The sequence below is a fragment of the Pezoporus wallicus genome, unplaced genomic scaffold, assembly GCF_028554395.1.
Source record: "Pezoporus wallicus isolate ANWC-B61680 ecotype Strahan unplaced genomic scaffold, APGP_CSIRO_Pwel_v1 scaffold_2584, whole genome shotgun sequence".
Classification (NCBI taxonomy): Eukaryota; Metazoa; Chordata; class Aves; order Psittaciformes; family Psittacidae; genus Pezoporus; species Pezoporus wallicus.
The window spans coordinates 865741-882524 of record NW_026642851.1 but is presented as its reverse complement, the minus strand read 5'-3'; the positions used below and the strand labels follow the sequence as shown (position 1 = coordinate 882524).

Below are 16784 nucleotides of genomic sequence, written 5' to 3'. Positions count from 1 at the left end.
ATATTTTACCTCAGTTCTGAGGAGAGAAAAGCAACAACCTTGACTGATACTAACTCTGAATCTGAATAAAACTATAGCAGTCATTGAGGAATTAGATTTACGCCTTTAACAAGGTAGCAAACACTGTAGTTTTCCTCTGCACACCAGTAAAAAGCTAAAATAACTAGGGTTACCAGTCTAGCATCAAACCTCACCATGTAAATGCCCAATATATAAGGAATTAAAAAAATTAAGGTAGATTTCCTTGAACACCTGACAATGTTGCAGCAGAAAGCACATTTGAGTAATGACCTTAAAATGTGTTGAGCTTATTTTTACTTCAGGCAAATGTTATTTTCTTAACATCTCAGCCTTGGGAAATTTACAGTGAGTAGTAAATCCTATCTTTACACATCAGTACCTAATCAACACGCTCTGTACTCTTCTCCTAAGTCAAAATATACTTCACTGCTTCAAAGAAATCCAGAAAGACAGCCACATGGACCTTATGTAAAGAAGGCTATAGGAACACACCTTACTCATCTTATATTCATAACTAAATAGTATGTGTAAGTTTATGTCAAAATATGGCCACTACTGGCCATAGCTGGAGTGCTCATGGGCTCTATGGTACCACTAAGAGGTTCAGTAAGGTTTCTGGAAGGGAGATTCAAATGCAGGATTAGGGAGGAGTATTAAGTAGACAGTCTTATTTTATGAAGATTTTAAACCAGAATTTTTATAATCTTTGAAATAACAATTTGGTTTGGTTTCTCATTCAAGAGGGACACTAAACTACACTCGTATTCATAAACAGCATAATAGTAATCAAGTCAATCTGCAGTACATAAGCATATTTCTTGACAAAGCTTATGTTTAATTTACCTTTAAAAAAAAGCAGCTCCCATGCCTAAGTAGTCAATAAAAAGTTGTCCTGGGTAAAAAGTCACGTGTTGTTCAGTAGGGTATTAGAAGTTCTTGTGGTTTCTGAAGAAAACTTTTTTTTTCCATTTTTCCAAGCAAGATGTCCGATCCCATTGTCTTCAGTGATGCTTTGTCTGACCAGAATCTATGGTTAACGAGGTTGGTTCACCACACATTTGGTCCCATGCAGTTGAGCAGAAACACAATCTACCTTTCATCTCATAGGTGGAAAAACAATTACAGTAAGTGAAAAAATTCTTAAAATACTTAGTCATGTGACTTCCATCAGATTGACACAAATCACTCCATTAACATTCGATTTTTAATAATAAATAAATTTAAGAATTGAAACCCTTGAGTTAGAAACAAAGGCTGCTCTTCTCTTTGGTAACAGTCACAATATCTTTAGACTGCTGACATATTTAAAAGATTCAAACCAACCAACTGGTAGCTTTACAATAACAAATTCAATTCCCATTAGTTTAATTGAGTAACGCCCAGCACCACCACTATGATAAATACTAGTAAGCATCTCTGCATAGCTATGAATATTTAAATACCTTTTGAAAACCAGATCAAGGTTCTCAGGAATGCTTAGAAAGACATTCAGAATAGAGTAATATAGACAGACTACTCAAATCCCACAGCCAGGAACACCACACCAATCACTAAATTGTCAAATTCCCCTTGGCTCAGAGGGCCAGCAACACTTACTCTTATTCAAGTCCTCAAACCAGAGTTCACATTAGTATATATTAAATGACTGCAAGGCAAACTAATACAATCAAGGTCACATAAGGAACATAGCTGCCAAATAAAGTAGCTCCTTGTAATAAAGCTTTTTTCCCACGAATGACAAAGTTTTGGTACAGCAGGGTGAATTTTAATAGTACACTAACCACAGAAAGCTCTTATCTCCAACAGCATTGTCAAAATGCATCTTAAAGACCATTTAAGCTTTAGGTTTGCATTGTTTGCTTGTTTTTAAAGCAGAGTGCATGCAAATTGCTCGCAGCACTTCTGTTTGGGGGCTTGTTTTAACAGCCTACTCTTGAGTAGCTGACTTGTAATGTTTCAATGTGCGAGCAGAAGGATCAGTAGCTTTAACCCATCTTGGCATCCAGTAGTGGGGCAGCCAGTTGCTTTGCCCTGGGTAGTGCTTTTCAAAGATCTGCCGGTAGTAATAACTTTCTTTTGTTTTTGGAGGATTGAAAGGATATTTCTCCACTGCCTTTTCCAGCAGAAGGTCATCAACCTGTAGACATCAGCAAAACTCCAGTTAAGCTGCAAATACATTTAACTCTTTACAAGTCAATTTGCTGCAAGATAAAAGACATACAAGGATTCACCAACTGAATGCCCAAAGATTTAAAAAAAAAAAATAAAAAAGTAAACTCTGTTCTAGAAGCAGAGGCTTCTGACAGATAAATCTCTGTCTCTCTTGATCTTTATGAATACATAACTGTATTTCCATTTCTGTTTGGGTTACATTCACCTTTGTTAGTAAGCTCACAAGAACTTCCTTCCTATCCTTCTCTTTGCTGTGAATCAACCAGAACAGTCTGTTTGCCATGTAAGTGGCTACTTGGGAGGTTTTTTTCAGCTCACAGAGAGCTGTTGACTATGCTTTTATAACCAAGCTCTTAGCAACAAAAGACCTGGGACAAAGAGACAAAGACATCTGCAGATGCTAAGCTGACAAAGAAAGAGAGAATGAAAAGTTACACCAATTGAGGTAATTTCTAAAGCAGCTTCAACTGCCAACATGTTGACCAACTCCTCACAGCCATGAAATAAATTTGCCCCAATACTCCAATGCAGGCTCAGTGCAGGCAGCACAACACTGTGGCCCAACTACTTTCTTGGATACAGAGAAAGAAAAAGGGAAATAAGCACTTGGTGATAGGACAACAAGCACTCATCTACAGGCTCGACTACACATATTTTTATGTAACAGTGCTCTGGTGTAAACTGGGTGTTATTCCCTCCTGGACGATTAAACTGCCTCTGTACATCAGAGATGATTATCTGTTGTCCAAAGTCAAAATACTGTAGGTCTTTACTGGTTAGCAATGCAAGCAGAGGCTTTAAAAAGCAAAAGGGCTTAGGCAGGCATGGCTTGGAAAAATAAATGAAGTAAACAAGCAAGGACATTATAAAATCATTATGCTGTTACTCAGCAGAGTAAGTTCATGTAAGTGCTTTCAGCTGAAGCAACTGCTTTGTGTGTAGCCCAGAAATTGTGTTTGCCAATACAATCTAATTTGCAACCCAGATGCTTAAATGCTGTTCATTTCCTTACACAGTCATTTCTGTCAGGCTCTAACATTTCTTTCTATCTAGGATTTCAAATGCCTTTAACCAGAAGACCATTAGAAGACAGAAGACCGCTCATTAAAGTTTACCTTGCTGCTCTACCACGAAGCTCAAGTTTCTATCATACCCAGATTTATTTTCCTAACTAAGCATGTGAACTGCCTCCCTTTGGCAGCCATATCTAACACACCTAAATGTGAAAGACAAAAAACCCGTAGTATTGTACCTGTTGATCAATATAGTCCTGAAGAATAGAAAACCAGGATTTCTTTACTGATGCTATACCATCACTGAAAGCTTCTTTGGGTCTCCAGAGTATTTCTTTGGGAAGCAAGCTGGAATCTTCAAAGGCCTGTCTTAGAAGGTACTTTTCAATTCCATTCTGTTTGCAGAAAAATAAACAATGTTGTGAGTCTTACCAATGGCAGTATAAACATTTGGCTTTAAACACAGAAGAAACAGTTTTCTTTCAGAAGGTCTGGTCAGAAAAGGGTTTCAGTAGTCCAACAATCCAGCAAAATATTTAAAAGTATACTTAACTTTGGATAGAGAACATAACCACTGAATTCAGCAATTTGGTCATGCTTTGAATACAAACCAGTGAACATATAAGATCGCACTGGGTCCAACCCTAGTTTTACATACCTTTGGGATTCGCAGTTCTGCTGGTAGAGATAAATAATAAGAAGTAAACCGGTGATCCAAAAATGGGACTCTCAGTTCAAGACTAAACAGGGAAAATAAACACAAAAAGACACTGAATTAAACCAACAAGCCATATACTTACAGAATTCTTTACTGTTAAGCATTCCCTGTACTCCATATAAACAAGCTTTTCTGCTTTTACTTTGAAGAAATTTCACTTGCATATTCATGACTATCTGCATTTAATTCATCAAACTGTAAAGTTAAGATTTAATAGAGATATCAATGATTTATGATGCCATCTGCTGGGCAGCTTCTAGCACAATGAATTTAAAGACTACAGTCCTGCGGGATTTGCAACAAACATTGGACCATGTAAGCAAAAAACCATTGGAAAACAAAAAAAACCTGTTGCCCCCAGAGGACTACCAAGTTGCTCACCCGAGATTTGCAGCTCAGCATTTGTAAAGATGTCACAGAATCAAGCAAAGCTTTTTGCTCTATCATTTTTGAAATCCACATTTGTGTTATCAAGAAACAAACTAAAAGGAGCCGCATGGACACCATTAAGTTATTTATTATTCTGCAGCATTTACACTTTCTCTCCTATACCAGTGGCAGTTATACATGTACAAAGTCTTCTTCCTTATATTCTTACATATATCATGACTTCTAATGATACTGAAGGCAACAGATAGAATTACAGTAACTGTGTCTTCAGTAAGAAGACCCCCTCTCAGTCAGTGTGTTTCTTCAGGAGACATTAAGCTGCCCAGTTTCAAAGTCAAATAGAGATGTTATGCTGCATACTAGTAATTTCATTGTTTCTGCAGCTTTTCCTCTGCTAAAGAGCTTCAAGTACTTCAGGTAACACCCCCCATGCCAAAAAACCTCAAGAAAAGGCAACTCTCCAAAAAGCAGCCAGAGTGAGATACTAAACAGCCTTGGATATGTGGCCAAATTTTTCAGCCCAAATCAAATTATGAGGCAAACGGCAGGACTACTGCTTGTCCATCTTTTATACAGGAAGAAGAAATGTAAGGAAGTATAAAAAACTGGGCAAGTCATTTTGTGGCAGGATCAATATACCACACAAGTTTTCCAATAGGCAAGTTATCTGCTTTGCCAAAGGTACCGTCTTTTTCTAATTTACAGCCATTTCCCAGCAATACTTATTACGGTCATCTACCAGACTCAATGTACACACTTTCCTCTTTAAGTTCTTTTAATTCTTCATATGTGTGCTGATTATCCAATTCAAGATTCCTCTTCGTCTAAACCTCAGAAAAAAACAAAGTCAAATATGACTTTGCCTTCCCTCCTTAACTCTACATATATATATTTCCAATTCAATGCTTCTATGAAGACTAGTACAATATCAGACAAAAGACATTTCCCGCATCAGCTGGCAACACAGTGGGCCCTATAGTCACAGAAGAATGGATTAAATTTTGTGGTGTGTGGTTTGCTGTTGCTTAAACTCCTTCAGGCTACAAACTGCTCTGCCAAAGTGGGTGGTGTCTCAAGTTATATTAAGATACACAGCTCAAGCACAGTCTGGGGTGCACCCCATTTGCTATTACTACTCTGAAGACCAATGATCATCTTCAATTATTTTAAACTCAGACAGTAGGAATAAAATTATCCTGCACCACAATATTCTGAATCACTTAGTTATTCAAACAGTAACAGCAAGTCAACAATTAACTGTTGTATTTTCCTCAATAGCAACAAAACTTTTATGATCTTCTTAGGCTTTTAAATCACAGAAGTCCTCAGCATCCAAGAGAGTATGTTTTACCCATGTGCTGCAGTAGTTCTGTCCGCACGAAGCACATCAAACAGGTACAGCTCCTTCAGAAGCCTCTCGCTCTCTTCTGCGGCCTCTTCAGGGGATGGTGCCTGTAATCAGACATGCACATAGCACACAGACATAATATAGCTGCACTGAGGAAACCATTACTTGCTGTCCTGTGTTTGAGTTGTTGTGATCACCAAGTGATGTCAGAACTAGCAAAGACTGCATACAAGAAACAGCAGTCTCAAGAATTTTTTTAAAAATTGGGGTATTTGGTTGGTTTTTGGGGGCTTTTGTTTTTTATGTGATTAAATTAAATCCCTTGGACTTTATGCCACCCGAGGAGAAAGTCTCAACAAATATACAGCTGTGACAACTCTCAAGCATCACACCTTGGAATCTCGGAGATTTGTCCACTGGACAAGCAGTTCAAGTGATTTCTTCATAGGGAATATATCTACCTTATGGAAATATATATATCCTTGCGTCAGCTCATCTGATCCTTCTCCTGAGAAAATGACCACACTATCTGTTTTCTTCTGTATATATTTGGAGACAAGATACATACCTTAAAAACAAAAAAGTATAAAGTTATCATACATGTAGCTGTATTTTAATGCAATACACAGCAAGCCAAGTTTTAAATTAGCATTTTATAAGTTTTTCTCCTACACTACCTTCTTCTGTGGCAAACAACTGCAATATGCAAAAATAACATCTCATTGTTATTCAAAGCCATGAACAGCCACACTAGGTACTGCAGATACATCTAAACTGTGTACCTACACTTAGCCCTCAAAATATCATAAAGATATGACTGTGATCCTGGAAACACTGGAGGATTCTTATGGGAGCACATAGAGGTGTTATTCTGATTCAGTTTGAAATGAAGCACATACTTAATTCCAGCACAGTCCTGAAGAAACCTTTCCACTTTGGATAAGAAAACTACCAACAAAAGTTGCTCTTTAGCTCTCTGCCACTGTGGGTTGAACTGCAGGAAGCCCTTTTTTTTTTTTTTCCCCCCAATAATTATTTATTAATCAGAATTAACGCCTTCTCCTTACTGCATCTTTCCAAAGAACATGCTTTCATAAGACAAGGATCTAAGGAAAAGGATCCAGTTCATACTAAGCAGCAATCACAAAAAAAAGATGACAGCTGAAAAGTTTATTTTTTAAATAAATACTTTCAATATTTCACATTATAAAGTCATAACTTCACGTCCCAGATTCCACACAGGGAACTTGGGTTTTCAAAACTGTGTTGCCTTTTTGGCTTAATTTTTTTGCAATGCTTTAGGAAAACACAAGACTAACTGGGTAAAATGTCAAAGCCTGCACTGCACAGCAGGTCACACTGAATTAGGATTTTTCATTCTATCAGGCTGGCAACCCTTTCCGAGAAGCTGCTGGTGACTTCCTTCATTTCTCAGAATCAAAGATACATTATAAGAAGTCTACCTGGCTTGAGTGAACATGTTACTATAGGGTGACAAGAAATACTTCACTTTACCCTTCCTTGCATAATTTTTATACTAATCATAATTGGTTTGTTATCATAACATTCAGTACCTCAGATAACCTGTACATTTCCCCTCTTCCTTCGGGGAAAACCTAGATCTTAGATCTAATGTTTCTTCTTCACACAACTTCTGTTTTTCATCCCAAAGCTTCAGGAACAGCTCTTGACAATTGTTTTGTACAGTCGGTGACTTTGAAATTACTAACAGTTTTGCCTCAGTGTGGCATCACAGACAAGACTGGGGAGCAGAATACGGGATTTCCAGCCCTCAGGTTCTGAGAATTCTAAAGGATCTAGTAAATGACTACGTGATTTTGCAAAAAATTTTATTTGGACAATATAAAGCAAAGGCTGCTGTTAGGGAAAAAAAAAAAAAAAAAAAGAAATCTTACCAATGGAAGCTCTTATTGTTGTTATATCATAGGTTTCCAAGGAGAAGATAACGTCCTCTATCGCCTGAATTCCCTCTTCAGAATTAAATATTACTTCATGATGTTCACTGCCTATATGTGCTGCCACCTACTTGCAAAAGATCACAGTAATGTACTGCTTTTCAATTAAAACATTTTTTAAACATACATTGTACTTAAAAACACACACATTGCATGAAAGCACCAGCTCCCTTCTGCCACAATGAGAATTACAGGACACTAGGCCAAGAAAAGATGATACTGTAGCAGCCTCTGACTTGCAGTGGTACATTCACCAGAAGGAACATAGTCTCCCTAATTACAATGTTCAATCACGATTACAACAGCCATCCAGCTGCTTGCCCAAAGCATAACAGCATCTGTAAAGGCTCTAAATACTCCAGATACTTGTCCTGAAGAGAAAAAGCAGCTCAAAAGCCAGGACAGCCTGCATACCCAAAGAGTACCCCAGATGGCAAACAGTTTGTCCAAGGCTCTTAATTCAGTAAACTGATGATTAACTTAAAGCATTTAACATATATACAAATGCCACAGCATAGGAACCACAGCATGGAGATTTACCCTAAAACACAGAGGCAGAATTGAGACAACTCCAAAGCACCATGCTTTTGGTAACAACACAGTGAGAGTCTGTCATGAAAGTCTTCCAAATACAAGAGAAAACAGGTAAAGCTAAACTGTCTCTCTCATTTAACTAAGCAGCAATGTTGTACTAAATGATTTACTGCAAATTGATTTACATCACAGCAATACATAAATATTCAGTGTTACTATTAATACCATAGCATGAAGTTAGCACCATTAATATACACCGTTTAGCACCCAGCAGCTCAGAACAAATGGAAAGCAACACTTACTATACCTTTCTGGCAGCCAGTAAGTCAGGACTGTTTTCCATTCCAATTGCAAAGGTTTGTAATGAATAACTGATGTTGATTTCTTTCATGAGTTTCAGAAGAACAGCTGCAACCAAGCTGGAATCTAAGCCCCCTGCCAACAAACCAAATTATTTTGTTAGGTGTTTGCCTGGTTTTTGCTTCCCCTTGAGGACACTGAATCTAGGTAGTGGAATCTCACGTGTGGGCTTCATTTTTAAGCCATGCGAATCCAAGGTACTTCTTGTACAAGTGCGGTTTAACTCTGCTTAACAAGAGAATTAGACAGCTTTACTGGAACATCTTCAGTAACAGTTGTTAGTACTTTTGGTGTCAGAAGCATCAGTGGAAATCCTTCTTTAAGATACACAGAAAGTATTCTGAAAACACTGTACCACTGCAGAACATGCCTATTCTCAACTCTGCTGTAATGAGATTCATTTCTCTATCCTCTTCCTACCTACACATTTCATGCTTCACTGACAGAACTATGTGATATATTTTTTGGTTTGCTGTTTGAAGAAAGAGGATAAAGTATTAATGTTTAGTGTAAGGATTCTACTCTTTCCCAATCATTTTAAAAGTGAGGTTTGAGTGCCATTATTTTTTTAAACATCAAACTTCACTAGGTTCACTAGTGACATTCTTTTTTTCCCTCCTTTCCCTTCTCGAATAGTGGAGGGATTTGAACAGAAAACAAACAACAAACCCAAGAGATACACAAGCTGCCTAGATGCACTCCAAGACTCCACCTTGTTATTCTCTTGAGGTAGTTCTGCTAATCCTTGACTAGTTCTACTTGCTGTTTCCCTTTGAAATACTGAGCAAAACAGTACCTGATCTCCCACACCTGCCTGCAGTTCTAACAAGCATAAGACAAAATCCTCTTCTCTCTGTTTCCTACAGTCTGCATGTGGTTTTTCAGCTGAGTGCATTAGCATCCATTCCCACCCTGATCCCTTCTGTGGACATGACACCTTGCAAATAAAATGTAGAAATTACATGCAGAGTCTGAGAAAAGTGGAACACAGAAATAAAACTGAGTGCTTAGGATGTGGAAATCAGGGAAATCAAAACCTGAGTTTCCACTGCAAAGTTGCAGAACTTCCTGTGTGATTGGAAACAAAAGCATTTTCCAGCTGTGATGCTCCAAGCATAGCCACAATTGTGAAGCACTGAGATACTCTGGTATTATACTAGCAATGGCACTTAGTTTTGCTATTAATACATTCTGCATGTGCATCTGAGGAGCTGCTGACTGCCTTCTAATTTGATATGTGAAATTTGGGGTTTGAACAGGCTTTTTACTGAGGCTGGGATCTTTAAACTCCATGTATCTCCCCATTTCATTTATCTCCATCCTACTTTTTCTGATGCCACAGTAAGGAAATGGTCCAACCGTGTCTCCTAGGCAGTTCTCTCGCATTCAAATGCACATGTAATAGGGTTAATTACATATGAGTGCAATTACTGATGTTCAGTGAATGCATCAACAGCATTTCAGAACTCTAACCACAAGTACAAAGTGCTACAAAACTAAATAAGATGTGAATCTCAAGGCTACAAAGGCTTTATCTCTAAAAGTACCTCTGTAACACTGAACCACCAGATCACATCACAGATGACCTAAGTCAGTGAACAACTTCCTGTACCTCACCTGAAAAAGAATGTAGCAATCAATTTTGGTCCAGATGTCCCCTGTAATTTGGTAAATCAAGGGCAGTCTAGGATGGAGGCTAAATCAAAGAAGGTGACAAGTAAGAACTTCATTTCCTCCTACTATCTGAAACATGCCAAAGACTTTTTCCTATGCTCAACCCATGCAAAGTGAATGCAATTACATTTTCTTTTTAGACATTGACCTAAAGCATGAATCTCGTATATTTACGTGTACACAGGGTTATTTTTCAATATAGTTTTTTCATCCTAATTAAAAATAGTCATGTCTCCACAAACCAACATTCCACACCAGAGTATGGCTTTAAAATTGTAAGATTTTCAAGGTATCTGTAAACTGGAAAACTTTATTAGAAACTAAAGTTCTCTGTTATCTGCTCTATGAAGCAAATGAAGATTTATATCACTCTGGGTACATCACAGCAGAACAACCAGTATACTTTTGTCTGACTAACAGAGGCGGGTGAAAAACAGTCAAGATAAAGAATCAATGCGATTCTTGCTACTTACCTGACAGAAGACAACCAATCCTTCTGTGAGCCATCAAACGTTTTCTAACAGCATTTTCAAACAGAATACGGATGTTGCTCTTCACGGTTTCAACATCAAAGCCTATCCAGAACAGAAAAGGAAAAGAAATCCAAGAAGCACCACTTAGACTTTGATAGATCATGCTGTTAGGAAACAAAGATATTTGTCTAAATTTTCCTTTGATAATGAGGGCATGCAAGTTCATCTTTGTACATGAGCGTCTACAAAAACAATTCTTAAGTCCTTACATTATAAAGGTTCTTCCAGTTGGCACTTTTTTAAACCACTCAAATTCTTTTTAAATCAGAAGCAGCAGGAAATACTTTGGTGTACTACCTGAAGGCAGAGTTTCCACTGTATCGCATGCAACATGGAGTGGTTCATCTTTATAGCTATGAAATTTTACTAATTCCACTGATGCAACTTTGCCAGAGGGCTTTAAATCCAACACTTCATAATGACCGGGGAGAAATGGTTCCACTTTAGAACATAAGGATGATGAATGCTTCAAGTTGATAAGTCCTACAGATAAAATGGGAGGGGGGGGAAAGGTCAGTTTTTACCTGATTAGTTACAACTCACACAACAGCATCTGTACTAAACCAATACACAAATATTTGTTCCAGATCTTAAATTTGGTATTTAAAAAAAAAATAAATCATTTGAGTTGGAGTCTGTTCTGGCTAGCGCATGACTCTGCGGCTGACCGGTTACACACACAGATCTGAGCCATCTTAAGCTGAGGCAGACAACAGCAATGGGAAGCCAACAAGTAGCAATTTATATCCCTGTGAGCATTAAGAGCAGCACTTTCTTGACATGATGTCCAGGTCAAAATGTAACAGGCTTATGAGAATTCAAATGACAATTAACAACTGATTTTGTGTTTAAAATTAGGTGTAGTCAAGCTAACAAGGGGGTTGTAATAAAACTACATCACTGAAGTGACTCCTTAATTGACAGTGATTTAGTGATTTCATAACTCACCAGTTCCAGACTGTACTGTAGTATGTAGTACTACTATTAAAGGAGTCAAGCTACATTAGAGTCCAATAATAAAACTGATACACAGTAAACAGGAAGGACACAAGTAATTAAAGTCAATTTTAGCCAAAGTGCATTTTAGGCAATAAAATCCCTTTTGGCACTGTTCAGAATTGTTCATGCAAGTGTCAAGACTGGAGATAACTACTTTAAAAAACATTTGTCATTTTGAAGGAAAAAAAATCATCATCAAATAAAGTAAGTGTCACCAAAAAATTACCCAATGCTGCAGGAAATTTCAGTAGGGTTTTAAAATTCCTGGCTTTTACAGGTTAGCAGCTCGTGCAGCACTATTTCCCAGTTCACCACAGAACACCAGAGCCAAATTCTGATGTAATTTATCATAGCATAAATCTAGCCTAACTCTGTAGGCTACATTTAACTTCAGGGTAACAAAACATCTTGGGCTCAATACTTCTATGATTCTAGAACAAAAAGAATTACCAAATTAAATAAGCAAGTTATTTTAGAGATATTAAGGACAATTACACATCTTAGAGGTTTACTATCTGTGGGTTTTGTTCTAACAATATGTAGCCCTTAGACTTCTAAATATAGTTCATTTATTACTGAAAGACTTCTAAATATAGTTCATTTATTACTGAACTTACAGTTCACTTTCTTGTCACACTTAGAAGAAAAGCCTAACAAAGTAGTTTGTCTCTGACAACAATATCTAAGTTTATTTAGGCACTAAACACAACTGGTCTTACCTTTTGCCTCAGAACAGACACCCAAAAATCCATCATCAGTCAGCACCTTAAACAGTGGTCTGACTCCATAGGTATCCCTCGCCAGAAACACCTTTCTATTTGCAGTGTCCAGAAGGATGAAAGCAAATACACCATCTAGCATGGATGCTGTTTGTTCTATTCCTCCTCGGTTGTAAAGATGAAGGATAACCTCGCCATCCACTAATGTTTGATATTCAAATCCAAACTGCTTCTGTAACTAAAAAAAAATAGAAAGAAAACATAAGAATTTGCAAACACTGACCGCTTATTAATTGGGAAAAAACCCCAACGCCATTCATGTAATTGTTTAGTAAGAAAAAATATTTTTCTTTTGTAAAATCACAGTTCAAAACTTACATAAACATTTTTGCCAAAGAAGGCAATTATACTTCTGTGTTAAAAATATTACCCAGATCATGTCTCAGACAATGTAAATTGACTCTGTGGTCTTAAGCAATTCACATTATGGCATGTTTTAAGGGATACATTTCTATCTGAGGATGTCAAACCGCAACCCATGACCCTGATCTTCAGAAGCACTAGGCTCCCCATCTCCCACAGACAAATGGCAGACACAGGTAGTCTCTGCTTCTAAAAACCCAACTCAAAACAGGACCATCAAAGACATCATTTATTATAGTCTGAAATCACTCAGTGGTACTTTCTTATCAGATAATAACATTTACAGAAGCCCTCCCCTGCTCCAAAACACAGACAGTGGTAACACCTCTGCAGCAGAGTAGTTAAAAAATAAAGTCACTGCAATTCCTCAGGGATTTTTTTTGTTTTTTTTTTTATGAACCATTTCCTTCTGCCTGATCTTCCTCCATTCCTCAAACTAACCTTTTCACTCTGCCTATGCAGATGGAGTGGGGGAGGAAGAAATTAGCTGTCGGACTCAAGCCAGACCAAATATTCTTCATTTTCTTGTGGTGCTACTTAAAGTCCTTTCATTATCTACCAGACAGGGGGAAAGAGGGTTTTAGGAAAACACTAACAAGCCAAGAAACTCCAGAGAACCAATGCTCTGCATTTTGAGTTCTTCAGTTCTAATTGTTGTTTATGGGGCAAAGTGTTGGATCAAATTGAGTCAATATTAATATAACTAAGTAATTTCCCTCAACAAATGCCTGTTTCACCAAAGATCCTTTCCTAGGTAGTTTTCAGCCACAAGGCTGAAAGAAAAATCTCTTTATACTCCCATATAAAGAGCATACACTACGTGATGAGAACAACTGAACAAACTCCTAAAGATGGCAAAGGGAGATTTGCACAATGCAAGTCCCCTTACGATTGCGTGCAGTACGACTGACAGTAATTCTTACAGGGTTCAACAGCAGAAAGACCACAATGCAAAACACACCAAGTATTACAGACTGCTGGTACAATGCATTTCACGTGTACCTCAGGGCAAAGTTTATCTCACCTTTCAAACAGATACTTGAAGATGGGGGAAAAAATTATCTCCTGCCTATTCAAATTCCCAGTGACGTTACTGATGTCACTGACATTGCCTGCCTCCAACTTCAAAACTGTAATAAGTACTAAGACATCTCAGATTATTCCTATATTTCTGATACTACCACGCTCAGTAATGATTAACTTTAAGCATTCAGTTTCAGCATGAGTCAGAAACAGTCACGACTGTAAGCTGCTTTATACACCAAATTTGGATGACCTGAATCACTTCCCTTTACAAGTAACATAGGGGGCACGGATGGCTCAGCACAGGGACTAAGGCACACAAAGCGATGTTCAGCTGCAGCATCACACCCACCAGGGACATTCAGGTACTTTAGGAAGTTAAGTACAGAGCTGCTGCTTGTTTTGCACCCAAGGGACTGACCTAGGTGGCTCTTAAAAGTGCCACACATCTGCAGACACCTAAGGACTTTGGTGGCATAATGGAAACATCTGCCTTGTGCTTGCTGTTTTACTTAAATACCTAAGCATGCATGCTACACATATATTAAAGTGACATATTCCATCTGAATTGATAGGCAGAAAATAAAAATGTAACACTCAAAAGCTTGAACAACCCAAAAGAAATTAAGAGCAAGACAGCCTAGAAGCATGTGATTATAAAGACAGAAGGGGAGAAAAGAGGCTTGGAATTTCCCTTCCCAAGAGATAAAGAAGAATGTATCTTTATTTTAAACTCAGCATACCTGAGGATACAAATACTTATTGATCCCTGCAACATTTACCTGTTTGAAATTATATATTTCTCCATTGTAACACAGCCACAGGTATGGGAATTTCTTCACCCGAATAGGCTGCATACCATACAGCTGATCAACAACCGCAAGGCGGTGGAAACCAAAACAACAGTTGGTGAATCCATTGACGTTCTCAAAACGAAATGCATCAGGACCTCTGTGTGCTATCTTCATGGCACTTAGACACTGGACAGAAAGGCATTCATCACTCCCAAACAGGGCCCAGATACCGCACATTGTGAGGCTGTGTATCTATCTGAAGTGGAGAACCTGTCCCACAAAGACATTATAAGCAAGTGCTGACATGTAGAAAACACAATCAACAAACACAGAGTATTAATCTCTTAAATGTCAGAAGGACCGATGAAGCAAACAGCAAACTTTGCTAACACGAGGTAAAACCTGCTTTGCACAGACTATGATAAGCAAACTGGCCACCAAGAAATTAGGCTTAAGTTTACCTTTAGGTACACCACGGTTGTCTATGATTTTTTTTATAGAGCACAAACAGAACAATTCATTACAAATCATGGGCATTGGGTATCATCTGGGGAAGTATCATTTCAGCAGAAACGCTGACAGTCCTTTCAGTCTGTGGCCTTTCAACACATAAAGAGGACTTATAAGAAAGATTAAGAGAGGCTTTTTACTAAGTCCTGCAGCAACAGGACAAGGGGCAATAGTTTCAAACTGAAAGAGGGTAGGTTTAGGCTGGACTTCCCTAGCACCATGGGCAGCCCAGATAACAAAGCTGTGGAAGGAGCAATGCTGGTGCAGTGCCAGGCTCCCTCCCCTAGGCATGCCTTTTGCAGCCCCAGTGTCCCTGGAGCTGGAGGCTTTGTGGCTCTCTGAATCCGAACCCTAACCCTAACCTGACTGCCAACATGCAGCTGAGGTCCCCAGCACCACCACTTGGCTGCAGGTTCCTAGAAGCAGCCCGCCTCTGGGACTGCAAAAGGCACGTGGAACTGGGCTTTCCCACCAGCTGTGGCGGGTCCCCCGTGCCCCACGCTCCCCGCGGCTCTCTAACACCCGGGAGGACGTCCCCTCCGCCTCCACGCGGCTGCAGCACACCGCGGGCCCTCAGCCCATCGCCCACCCACCGGGGTAGGCGCCGGGGCGAGGGCACCGGGAGGAGCGCGGAAAGACCGGGGACTGCGGCCGCTCCCCACGAAAGCCGCCTGCGCGGCTGCGCTCGGCCCATGACCCTGTTGGGCTCCCTCGGCCAGCCCTGCGCGGCGCGGCACGGCACGTAACCCTGAAGCTGCCTCCTGCTCTAGCGCCTTACCCCGTCCCAGCCGCCAGCGCAGGAAGAGCCCCGGTCCTGCCCGCGGCGGGTGATGAAGAAGGCAGCTCCCGGCCGTGCGGGCTCCTCCCCCCACGACGCCTGCTGCTGTTGAAACCCGCCGCGAAGTTTCATCATGCACCGCCCCGCGGGGCTGCGGCCTGGTGTTGCAGGGAGGGACGGGGAGGCCAGGTGGGGCCCGGCCCGCAGCCTGCCGGTACCGCACGGCAGGGCAAGAGCTAGCTCGCAGGCCGGAGATTCCGCGGTCTGCCACCTCCCCTGGGCCGCTGCGGGGAAGGCGTGCACCGCTGGGCATTGCTGGGTTTAGGAGCGCGGCTTGCGGCCGTCAGGAATCCTGTCCCTGCAAACCTGCCCCGAGTCGTACCTTGTATAAAGAGCTCTGACCACCTGCATGTGGTGCTTTATTTGGTTTGGGAGAGAGAGCGCTTGCAAAGCTGACACCTTTGGAAGCATTTACTGAGGAGCTGGGATTTTGCTGTGCAACCCTCAGCTTTGAAAAACAGACGTTCTGGGTAAAAGGGATATTGATGCTTGCCTGAGCTTCATTGTTGGGCAGGTTTGCCTTTTTGCCTTTGAGGATGCTAAAGTAAATGAAACTAAGACTAGGGTGTGAAGTGCTAAATATAAACCTTAATTCTCCACATGTACTTAAGGCGGGCCATTAGTTGTAATTTGCATAGCTTTAGTGGACTTAGTGTAAAACCACAGTGCTATGCATAAAGTTCTTCAGGCTATGCAGACCATCAAATATAAGTGGTCTGTGTGTACAATTTTAAAAGGA

At 39.8% G+C, this 16784-nt stretch overlaps 1 protein-coding gene across 1 annotated transcript; it reads right to left on the bottom strand.

Moving 5' to 3' along the window:
• Nucleotides 1-1764: 1764 nt before the first annotated feature.
• On the bottom strand, nucleotides 1765-16058 carry ASNS (asparagine synthetase (glutamine-hydrolyzing)). Its single transcript, XM_057432714.1, has 12 exons — nucleotides 15986-16058; nucleotides 14686-14967; nucleotides 12458-12695; nucleotides 11037-11222; nucleotides 10680-10781; nucleotides 8480-8607; nucleotides 7579-7705; nucleotides 6124-6230; nucleotides 5666-5766; nucleotides 3865-3946; nucleotides 3446-3601; nucleotides 1765-2158 (listed from the first exon to the last, which is right to left on the bottom strand). The coding sequence occupies exons 2-12, from the start codon at nucleotides 14932-14934 to the stop codon at nucleotides 1949-1951; spliced, it is 1686 nt and encodes a 561-aa protein (XP_057288697.1). The 5' UTR covers nucleotides 14935-14967; nucleotides 15986-16058; the 3' UTR covers nucleotides 1765-1948.
• Between the last annotated feature and the right edge of the window lie 726 nt (nucleotides 16059-16784).